Source organism: Elephantulus edwardii, unplaced genomic scaffold (assembly GCF_000299155.1).
Source record: "Elephantulus edwardii isolate Elephantulus edwardi_28Jun2011 unplaced genomic scaffold, EleEdw1.0 scaffold00337, whole genome shotgun sequence".
Taxonomy (NCBI): domain Eukaryota; kingdom Metazoa; phylum Chordata; class Mammalia; order Macroscelidea; family Macroscelididae; genus Elephantulus; species Elephantulus edwardii.
The window spans coordinates 297,797-310,023 of NW_006400087.1; the positions used below are offsets into that span (position 1 = coordinate 297,797).

Genomic DNA, 12,227 nt, shown 5'->3' on the forward strand with positions numbered 1-12,227 from the left:
GGGATTGTATGACAATGAAAGAATTTTTCTTTTACTTTTTTTTTTTGTTGTTGTTGTTGTTTAGTAGAATCTTTTTTTTATTCAGAAAAAAAAAACCCCAAAACCAGAAAGTTTTGAACCACACACAGGAGGGGTATGGGTAGGGGGCGGTATCTGTCCATCCAGTCCTGCTCCCTGCCCATATGGTTTTGGCAGCAATAAAGGATGTGGGGTAATGGCCCAGAAAAATAAAAATGGTGTATGTGTATGGGAAGGATAGGGGTGCAAAAGCAGTGGGGAGTGGTGGGGTAAGGGGCAGACGAGGTCAGTACTGGGCATGCCGCAGGTGAGAGGCCATTTCATAACATTTCTTGTTGATCAAACCACCGTGGACACCTTCTTTGCCCATCAGCAGGACTAGCGTCTTGGCAGTCATGGTGACAGTAAGGTTGAAGGTAGGTGTTCCGCCAGTACTCTTTGTGCGAAGATCCATGGTATATTCCCCATCCACTAGCAGTGAGTCCCGGATCACAGAACATTTCTGGCCCCCAAGTGTCAGCCCATTCACAAAAAAACTTGACCGGTCTTTGCCAACAAGAACTCCAACCTCAGCTGGCGTGATGTTAACGAAGGTTTTCCCGGAGACAGCGGCCCAGACGGAGGGTGAGTCCTTATAGCCCACGATGGCCGCGTCCTGACAGGTCCCGTCCGCCATGAGGTTGTCGATGTAGGCGTTCCACCCGGCCGTGTCTCTTCTATTGGACTGTTCTAAGTGTTGTTGCTGGGGCCGTGGGTAGAGCTCCGGCTGCCTCGGTCTGGCGGACGGGGGAAGCAGAGAGCTCGGGGCACGCGCTACCGTCCAGACCGCGGCGGCTCTTCTAGCTCTTTCTTTTACTTTTTAAAGAGAAGAGTGAACTGGGGGAGAGAGGTGGGCAGGGAGAAAAGTGCAACAATGAATGCATGGAAATAAAAAAACCCCAAAACCAACAAACAACAAAACTCACCCTTATATAAAAGATCCTTTATTAGTCTTCTTTCAGTTGTAGCTTAAGTACCCAGTCTGACTGACAGCAACTTCATTAGCATCAAATATAATACGGGCTTACCAGAGCAAGGTAACTTTTTAGAAATTCACCCTTAAGGTCTCTAATGCCCCAAATGCCTTCATTTTACAGGAGGGAGGGAAGCACGAGCCTTTTTAGTGGGGCAGTCCATGTTTTTGTGGGCCACTTTGCCTCTAATAGTCTGTCGAGCTTTGTGTACTTTTTTTAAAAAGAAGAAGGAAGGTAAGATCTTTCAGGCAACCAATTGACTTTGTTTCAAAGTTTAAAAATGTAAAAACTATCTCCTGATCCATGAAAAGTGTGCTTCAAGGCTATGTCCTTTCTCCATACCTATTCAGTCTGTATTCTCAGCAAATAATTTGAGAAGCTGGTCTTTATAAAGAAGAATACAGTATCAGGATCAGAGGAAGACTTATCAACAACTTGCATTATGCAGAAGACAACTTGCTTGCTGAAAGCCAGGAGGACTTGAGACACTTGCAACAGAAGATAAAGGATTACAGCCTTCATTATTCATTACATTTCAACATCAAGAAAATAAAAATCCTCACCTCTGGACCAATAACCAACATTAAGATGGATGGAGGAAAAGTTGAAATTGTCAGTCATTTTATCTTACTTGCATGCACAATTAACACCTGTGGTACCGGTAGTCAAGAGATTAGGAAAATTAGGAAAAGACATTGGGAAAATTTGCAGTCAGGGACTTCTCCAGAGTAGTGAGGAACAATGATGCCAGTTTAGAAACTAAAGTGCTCCTGATTCAAGCCACAGTGTTTATAATTATCTGCTATGCATCTGAGAGTTGAACAGTGAATAAGGATAGCAGAAGAGGAATTCATGCCTTTGAATTACGGTGTTGGAGAAGAGTACTGAATGAGCATGGACTACCAAAAAACAAACAGTTATGTCTTAGAAAAAGTGCAACTAGGGTGCTCTTTGGAGACAAGGATGGTGAAACTTTATTTCACTTAATTTTGAGCATATTTTTTAGGAGAGGCTATTCCTTGTAAAGGGACATCATACTTGGAAAGGTCAGTGAAAGACAGGAAACACCCCAATGAGATGGATTGACACAATGACCGCAATAATGGTCTCAACTCTGTTGGAAATGGTAAGGATGGTGCAGGATAAGACAGGGTTCAGATCCATTGTTCATAAGGTTACTATGAGTTGTATGCGACTCAGCAGTACCTAAAACCCACAATATTTCTTTTTAAAATCTGTAGCTTTCCTGGGGGGGGTATAGTTGTAGCTTTTATTTATTCCTACTTAGAAAGAACCACTGGAGGCCCTGTGCTATAGGTAGGTTGTGATAGCTGAGAGGGATCAGAGAACATGAGTCCTTTGTTAATGAGTGAGGTGAATATTTGACATCATTGAAAGTAAAAACGTCAGAAAATGTGGAACAGACACCTCAAAGTTCAAAATTTTTTGAGAGCCAGTCAGTTTGTATAAAATGAAGAAGCCCTGAAACATTTATTCCTGAAGCTCAAGGTTACATTTTTTACATAAAGAAACTAATAGCTCTCACAACTGAGTCAATAAACAACATCATGATAAATGGAAAAAGAGTGAAGTTGTCAATGATTTAATTTTACTTGGATCCACAGCCAATACCAATGGAAGCAGCCGGTAAGAAATCAAATTACATGTTACAGTGGGAAAATCTGCTATAATGGATACTTTGATGTGTTAAAAGGGCTTTGGTTTGCTTTTTTCAGGGCTAGGGTACACAAGCCAAGGTATTTTCAGTCACTTTTACCAATGCAAGGAGATTATCTTCTAATATAAAGTAATATCTAGGAATCCATTTGAATAAGATCTGGCAAGTTTTATTTGACTAAGTTATGCATGCACAGTTCCATCTCCACCTCCAAACCCAGAAACATGCAGACTTAATCAAGAACTCATGCCAGTGAGCAGTTTGTTCTTTAAGCTCATGTCTTACTGCTGAGAGAACAGGCCTGATAAAGTGTCAGCCAGCTTCTTGCACCTGGAATGGTGGTCCCTCTTCTGAGGGGAGGTTTTAATATGAACCCATTGTATCTTATGCACTGGCCAACTTCTGAGACCTGGCAGAATCTGTCTGCTTCCTGCTTTTCCTGAGTTGCCTCTTATAGGCATCTGTAGTTATTTAGAGCTTTTGGCATTTGACTTTCAGGTTGGCATTTTCCCTTCTGTAACCTGTCCTTGTGGTTGCTAAGTGTTGGTTCTGCATCATCTTCTCGTATTTGTTCCTGCATCACTCCTTGTTCTCCGATGTTGAGCCTGTCTATCGGGCTGGACCCTTAAATGTCCATTGGGTTCTTCTTTGTGGCCAATATTTGGACCTGTCGTTGCTGTTGTTAGATGTCTTTGAATCAGCCCCAGCTCATAATGACTCTGGAGACAGCATAGCAAAACCTTGCCCACGGACACCATTTCAAGACCAGAACTGACCTAATGCCTTCTCCCATTCCTGTGGTGTTAGAGGTGAAGTAACTTCACCATTAGTTGTAATTAGTTGGATGAGATTCCATGTCAAAACCAGCACAGTTTAATGCCTAGTGGGAGAATGAAATGAGATTAACTCTGTGGAAGGGCCTAGAGCAGCACAGGTGTGGGGTCAGTGTGGGGTGCAGTCACTGTGGGGCCAGCAGGCCAAGTTCCATCCCAGTCACCTTCTGGGCCACTCAGTGTCCTCCATGTGAACCCTAATAATCCCAAAGCCATCTCTTCTGCCTGGTGGTTCTGTGAGAAACAGTCTTTTCCTTTAAGTCATTCTCCAAAGTGTTCATTTCTTATGTAGTCCTAAGCTCATTAAATGAGTCATTTCTACTGAGAAAACCCGCATGTTTTCACCAAATTTTAAGAGTTCTACAAGTTGAGCCATAGGCTTATAAGTGATGACATACATACTCAAGTCAAAGACTTCATGTGACAACCACAGTAGTGGATTTTCTTTTTCCTCATGAATGTTTTTAGCATTTTCTCAGCATAAATGTGTTTTACCATGGTATTGGAAGTTATGCAGCCATGGTGCAATCTACACCTTTGTTCCAGGTTGGACAGTGATTAGGCTCAGGGCCAAAGCTGGGCTGGACACCTCGAGGACAATGGTAAGGCTTACACCTCAAGTTTTGGGAAGTGACACATAAGTGAGGGCCTGCAGAGGACTGGCTAGAAGCATATGTGAGAGGAGGAAATGGTGACAGGGACTGGCAGGAGAGTGGGCAGCTGAGTCCTGTCACACTGAGCTGCTTTTACCATAAGCACCAGGAGAACTGCTGTGTTATATGAGCCTGCTTTGATGTCTGTGCTCTGATGTGGCAGGGCAAGGGAGGAGCAGCCTGGCTTGTTAGCTTCTCCCTGCATGGACATGATGTAGGCATTGGCATCAGTGAGCCAAATCTGTTGAGCTGAAATGTTAAAAAACCCCAAAACTCTCTTATCTCAGGTAGGAAATTTAGATGTTTAACTTTCTGTCCTGAAGCTAAACTTAATTTTTCTCACAGTACTTTGCCAATTTTTGACAAAATAATACTTTGATACTGCTAGTTATTTGTAAAATGCTTTGGGATTCATAAAGTGATTTACACATTTTGCATTATTTAATCTCGTATTTTCTTTTATTATTGAAGTTCTTGGGTGTTGCAAGAAGTTAATACACCCAGCTCCTAACTGAAAGGATGGGCTTCAAGTTCACCGAGAGGAACCTGGAAGAAAGGTCTGGTGGTCTAGTCAGAATAATCAGCTGTCAAAGCGCTTGCATGCACTATTCTGCTCTGATATCTCTTCCAAAGAATGATATTTACTAGATTTGTCCATTAGCAAAAATGCATAAATTTCTCAGGTTTGTTTTTTATGGGTTTGTTTTTTTTGTTGTTGTTGTTAATCCCGTTAGTTCCTAGTGAAAATATTAGTAAAGTTCTTCAGGAATCATTTTGTCTCTGAATAGCAAACATTGGCTGGCCTTCATTGCTAAAGGAAATATCCCCTTTCACTTCTCCCTTCTCCTACCACCAGTTCATTAACCCTGTAGAACACAGGGTTCTCCTTAGCTACACCTCTTGTGTTTTTTGTTCTTCCTGGTCCTGAGTGATAAGATATCTGTCTATTGGAGAAGGAACACTTTCATGTTATCCTCGTGTTAACAGTTTTAAGACTCCATGGCTTACTCATGGGCCCTGCCAGGTGAGGAGGCAGCAGTTTTTCCCGAGAAAGGAGGCCCATAACTCCTTTCTCACTGATGTCTTATCTTAATGGCTAAACAAAGACTCAATTCAGTAGGTTCATTTTAGCATACTCGTTGGCAGTCTGTTTCTGAAAGCCATACCCTGTAGAGGTCAAGTTGCTGAAAGCAACACAGAGTCCTCAGGAGTGAGGATGAATTTGATGGCAGCTTACTTAGCTTTAAGGAACTCTGGTAGCATAGTACTTAGTGAGTTGTCCTGCTAACCCATAGGCCATGCCTCTCTGGTAGTTCGAATCCACCATCAGCTGTGTGGGCATAAGATGCATAATCTCCTCCCCTTCAGTGTGCAGTCAGCCTCTGGAGGGACAGCTATGAGTTAATTATGATGTAACAGTAATGAGTTTTAAACTTTTTATTTGGTTACACACACACCCACCCACCCACACACACACACACACACACACACCCACCCCTAACCCCAGACCGGAAGCATTGCACTTCAAAGTAGATCTTGAAATGTTCTTTTTGACGTTGTGAACATTTACAGCTTGCTTGGCTCCACAATTAACACTTTTGGGTTCAGCAGTCAGGAATCAAATGACAAATTGAACTGAGAAAATCCATGGTCAGGGACCTCTCCAGAGTACTGAGAAGCGACCATTGTCAGTCTAGAGACTATGGTGTGTCTGATTCAGGCCATGGTCTTTGTAATTACTTGCTGTACTTCAGAGAGCTGGACAGTGACGAAAGATGACAGAAGAAGAATCGATGCCTTTGAGTTGTGGTGCTTGATCACCAAGAAAACAAATGGGTCTGTCTTGGAGAGAGTAAAACCAAGTTTCTTCCTGGAGGCTAGGATTTTGAAGCTTCATCTTACAATACTTTGGGCATGTGGCCAGGAGGGACAAATCTTTGGAGAAGGACATCATACTTAGAAGGGTGGAGGGATAGCACAGGAGATGTGCTGTCACATAGGATGAGATGGATTAAAACAGAAACTAGGGCAATGGAGGTAGGTGTATCAGAGTCAGTGAGACTGGCTCAAAATAGGTCAGGCTTCAAAGTTGTAGGGTCGTTATGAATTGTAGACGACTCAATGGCACTTAACAACAGCAACAACATCCTGAGTGATAGAATACTATCTATATGCAGACAAGGAAGACCTGTTAATCAAATATAAACATCAACTCATAAAGTCAAAAGTGAATAAATTGAGAATTTACTAACTTTTGCAGTCTGAAATATATCAAACACAAATCAAGAAGCATTAATCATTGATGATTGGAATGCAAAAGTTGGAAAATATTGCCTTGGTGACAGCTAGGAACTTGGATATAGAATGATATAATTATCTATAATCAATGATTCATTGCAAACACCTTTTTCCTTTTCTTTTTTCAAGTCTTAAAAAAGTCCCAACTACAACAGACTGCCAAAAAATCCAAGAAAGTTGTCTTAGAGGATGTGCAACTAGAGTACAAAGAAGGTGAAATTTTGTCTCATATGCTTTGGACATGTTAAGAGGGGCCAATCCTGAAAAAAAGACATTATTCTGGGAAAGTAGAGGGCCAGAAGAAGAGAGGAAGACTCTCAACAATTGGATTAACATAGTGACTGTAACAATGTGCCTGATGATGTTGACATCATAACAGTGGTACAGGATAGAGGATTCAGATATGTTGTTCTAGCTTCACTGGAAAGTGTAGTAACTGCAGGTAACTATAGCCTGCCCAACCAAAAGAAACACTGTCTAATCCTATGCTGTCCTCACAGTTGTGGCTCTGTTTGAATTCATTCCTGAAGCCATCAGGCCATCTTGTTTAGAGCCTTCCTCTTTTTTTACTGATCAAGCATTATGCTCTTGCAGTAACCAATCCTGATAAAATATCCATGATAGGTAAGACTAAATCTTACCAGCTTTACTTGTGAAACATTTTGGTTGTACTTGTTCAAAGAAAGGTACAGAGGTACAGAGTTCTTCAGCCAGTCCATTTGGTATTTATGACTACCTCTATAATTTGTTGTTAATTGCCTTCGAGTCGAGCATGACTCATAGCAACCTCACGAACAAAAGGTCTGAAGCCCCTCAACAACTATTGACATTTATCTAAGTTCATAGTCTCCAGAGGCATGTTATTTAGGAAGTGGATGCCACTCCTGCTTATTCTTTCCTTATTCGTTGTCCAGCTTTTACATGTTTATGAGGTGATTGAAAATACTGTGCTTTTTGAAAAATATTTGTCGAATATGATACATCATTTGATTTCTTGACTGCTTTGTCAGTGGACATTGATTGTGGGTCCAAGTGAAAGGAAATCCTTGATAAAATGCCAATATTTTTCATGGTATTGCTTATTGATCCATTTGTGTGAATTTTACTTTCTTTATGTTGAAGTGCAATCCATACTGATGTCTGTAATCTTTGTTTCTCATCAGCAAGTGTTTCAAGTTCTCTTATCTTTCAGCATGCAGATAAAACCTATCAGCATATAGAAACTGATATTTACATGAAAGGTTTCTGAATAGTACAAGTTGTTCAGTGCTCAGTTAATAATGAAAAGGTTGGTTGTGTGAACCCCTGATGATTACGCCTAGTTATGTGTTTTAAAAGGTCTCAGCCCTCAGGAGCACAGATCTGCTGGGGCACAAGTCCTCTGTAAACATGTGTATTTGGCGTGAACTGGAGGAAGTATGATGAATACCAGCCATCGAGCTTGGTTCTCATTTATTTTCTGATATTTATATTACATGCTTTGCATTCCCTCCTTCAGTGTCCCAGCCCTGGGATGTCAAGAAATTCCAGAAAAATTATTTTCCTATATACTTTACTCAACTCTTTCTCCTCATCTATTGTATAAACATGTGCATTTGTCTGATCCTCAGGGGGACCCAGGCAGCTCTAGTGGTGCAGTCTATTTCCATCTGTGTTGTTACCCCAAAGACTGCATTTCCCTAACAATTTGAAGTCATGAGGAACTCCTCTGGAGAAATATGAAAAGTCTGTTGTAACTTAAGCCTAAGAAACCCCTAGAGGGATGTTTGAGTCAGGAACATCTTGAAGGCTCGCCCTCAGGTTTATGTTTGAGAGTTTTTGTGGGACCAAAGGGAACTTAGTTTTTCATCCTGGAAGTGCTAAGTCAGGCCATTTGGCCAGGTGGAGAGCTGACTTGCTGTCAATCTTGTTGTTGTTATTGTTGTTTGGTATCATTGAGCCAAGTACAGCTTATAGTGATCCTATGAACAACAGACCTAAACCCTCCCCCACCTAATGCTATCCTCACAGTTTCTGACATACTCAAGTTCATTGCTGCTGTCATTGAGATCTGCCTCATTGGAGGTCTTCCTCTCCTTCTCTGACCTTCTATCTTTCCAAGCATGATGTCCCTTTTCAAGAAATAACTTTGCCTAGCAATATTGTCCAAAGTATGACAGATAAAACTTTGTCGTCCTTCGCTCCAAGGAGCCCTCTGGCTGCACTCTCTCCAAAACATATGTGTTTGTTCATTTGGCAGCCCATGAAATATTCAGTGTTCTCCTCAACACAACTCAAAGACATCAATCAATTATTTTTCTGTCATCTTTATTCATTGTCTAGCTCTATGATGCATAGTAGGTAATGGAAAAGACCGTGCCAGAATTAGGAGTGCATTAGTCTTCACCAAATTGCTTTTTCTGGCATGTGAACTTGTGCTATTTGCCAGAAAAGGACCCATCCTGTTCCTTTTGGCCTTGGAGTCTATTTTAAGCAATTATTCAGCACTGAGATCTCCATCACTGGGAAAAGACATCCTATCTGGTAAAGAAGGAGGCCAGTGAAAATGAGGGAAACATCCTTGTAAAGGATTGAAATCAGTCACTAAGACAGCTCTGGTGGCTTAGTGGTTAGGAACTGTGCTACAATCCCAAAGGCATGTGGTTCGAATCCACCACCTGCTCCATGGGAGGGGATGGACAGTCTTCTCCCGTGTGATTTACTGTCTCTGAAAACCCTCTGGTGAGTCAGCTATGGGATGGTTCTGACTCGCTGACACACAATAAAAACAAGGGGGGGCTCAAATGTCCCAGTGATTATGAAGATGTTTCACACCTGGACAATGTTATTGTTTAAATATAAAATCACTAAGGGTACTACCTAACTTGACAGACAGCACCTTAGCACAATTGCATGCTCGGTACTGGGTAGCACCTTTGATAAATTAACTCAAGTGAGGTATTCTTGTTGGCTTTCTTCTGAAGGGAAAGATTCCTATAGGAATGGTTGAAGGAGCTGTTTTGAGCAGGCACAACCAAGGCACAGCTCTCTGTCTAGGCCATGAGTGAGGACACATGGCTCTTAGGACCAGCTAGCGGTATGGTGGGGTTACCTCTGTGCTCATGTGGTGTAAAAACCAGTCACAATGGCTACAAAAATTGCTGTTAGCTTGAAGTTCTGGAATGGTTTAATAAGTGTATTCAAATGCCAAGTTGTCGTGTTTCATTTGAGAACTCTGGTGTCATTGTAAGATGATTTTGAGTCACTTTCCAACTCATTGTAGTCCCAGGTGATGGAGTAGAACTGCCCTATAGAACTGTGTTGATTGTGATCCTTCTAAAAGGAGGTCTTCAGGCCTTTAAGCCATGGAGGTGCTAAGTTACACGGTGGGCCTTGTGGTTAACTGGTGGCATGCCATGTCTGTACATCTTTGTGGAGGTAGACTGCCACATCTGTATGTTTCTTGTGGAGGCAGATTCTCACATCTCTGTGCCTTTATAGTGGTAGTCTGCCACATCTGTATGTCTTTATAGAGGTAGACTGCCATGTTTGTATGTCTTTGTGGAGGTGACCGCTATATCTGTATGTCTTCGTGGAGGCAAACTGCTATGTTTGGACGTCTTTATGGAGACAGAGAGCTACATTGCTCTCCCATAGGGTTGCAAGAGGATTCCAGCGGCAAAACTTTTGGCTAACAGCTGAGGACACCCACAGGTGCTATTCATATTTATCTATAACTGGACTCTAAATGCCTAAATGTAATATTCTAACGGGTGTTTGAGTCATTGATGGTTTAACATGAATTTGAACACAGAATCATTGTCCTGAATAAAGTATGCAAAGTAGATGCAAATGAAGAAGTGTCAAGCTTGACACTGGACTTCTGGTCCATAATTATCTCCAGAAGGCAGGAAGTGTGGGATGACTTTATATTTCAGGGAGGACTTGGGATCTTTAGCTTTTATTTGTTCGTTTTATTGACTTTACCTGAACAACAGCCAAATGTTTATCCAGGACATTGCTAGAGGCTGTGAGACTGTTCAGACTCTGTCCTACTTTTAAGAAACTCCCTGCCTGGGGAGGTTAGACAGCACACACACACACACACACACACACACACACACACACACACACACAAATAAATTAAAATGTCCAGTGAGAATAAGAGTGGCTTGGTTGCAGAAAGGGCAACCTAAAATTTGAGTTGTGTTGTTGAGGTTTCCTCTGTGATACATTTAGTCTAGGTAGTGGTTGGCAATTTGGTTGACCAAAGGTGGACAGTATGTGTCCTGCTGTTAATTTTCATTTTGCCCTAAGTTTTAAAATTGTAAATAGTTTAAAAAAATCAAAAGAGGAATAATGTTTTGTGACATGAAAAGCACATGTGTTAATGTGTTCATAAATTTTTACTGGAGTGAGTTAAAGTCATTCATTTACAATTTTTTCTTGTGTTCCACTGTCAAAACTGAAAAATTGTGACAGAGGGTTGTTGTTGTTATATGCCGACAAGTGTAGTATAACTTACAGTGACCCTATGAACAACAGATATGAACCCTGTCCTATACTGCACCAGTCTCACAATCTCTGACGTATTTGAACTCATTGCTTCAGTCACTATATCAATCTGTCTGATTCAGGGTCTTCCTCTCTTTTGCTGACCTCCACTTTTCTCGGCATGATATCTCCCTCCAAGGAATAACATCTCCTAACAGCAAAGACAATAAGGCACAGGATAGAGCAGAGTTTAGGGCTCTTGTACATCGGGTCCTTATGAGTTGGAAGCAACTCAGTGGCACACAACAACAACAACAACAACAACAACATGTGAGGTGAAGCTTTATCCTCTTTCTCCAAGACATCTCTGGGTTTGTTTGTGGTTGTTTTTTGTGGTTTTTTTTTCTGTGTGTGTGTGTGTGTGTGTGTGTGTGTGTGTGTGTGTATTTTGGCAGTCCATGGGATATTCAGTACTCTTCTCCAGCACCACATCTCAAAGACATCAGTTCTTCTTCGATCATCCTTATTTGTTGTCTAGCTCTCAGAAGTATAGCAAACAATTTAAAAGACCATGGTCTAAGTTAGACACACCTTAGTATTCACACTGGCATCACTGCTCCTCAGTAATTTGGGAGGTGCCTGACTACAGACTTCCCCAATTGACTATGTCTCCTGATCTCCTGACTGCTGGTATTAAGGGTGTTGATTGAAATCGCAAGTAAGGAGTCATTGACATTTTCAGTCTTTTCTCCATCCACCATGAAGTCTGTAAGTCTAGTGGTGAGAATTTTTGTTCTCTTGAACAATCTCAGTTGCATCTCAATGGATGCAATCCATAATGAAGACTTTAATTTTTGATCTTCTGCAACAAGTCCTTCAAGTTCTCCTCACTTTCGTCAAGCAAGGTTATGTCATCTTTATAACAGGTCATTGATGAGTCTTCCTCCAACCCCTGATGCCACATTCTTCTTTATAGAGTCTCAAATAATTTGCTCAGCATATAGACTGAATAGATATAGAGAAGGACACACACTTTTATAATTTTAATATGATATATTACTCCGGAGATGAAAAGACAAGGAAAAATGGGGTTGCCTTTATAGTAAAAAAAGTAATTCCAAGATCCATCTTGAAGTACAACATCGTGAGTGACAGGATTATATCCATATGCTTACAAGGAAGCCCAGTAAATACCACTCTCATTCAGATATATGCACCAACAACCAGAGCCAAAGAAGAAGAAATAGATGATTTCTACCAA

At 41.3% G+C, this 12,227-nt stretch overlaps 1 protein-coding gene across 1 annotated transcript; it reads right to left on the minus strand.

Moving 5' to 3' along the window:
• Positions 1-304: 304 nt before the first annotated feature.
• LOC102872281 (profilin-1-like) lies at positions 305-5,258 on the minus strand. The gene is made up of 2 exons (XM_006901600.1): positions 5,204-5,258; positions 305-873 (listed from the first exon to the last, which is right to left on the minus strand). The coding sequence occupies exons 1-2, from the start codon at positions 5,256-5,258 to the stop codon at positions 305-307; spliced, it is 624 nt and encodes a 207-aa protein (XP_006901662.1).
• Between the last annotated feature and the right edge of the window lie 6,969 nt (positions 5,259-12,227).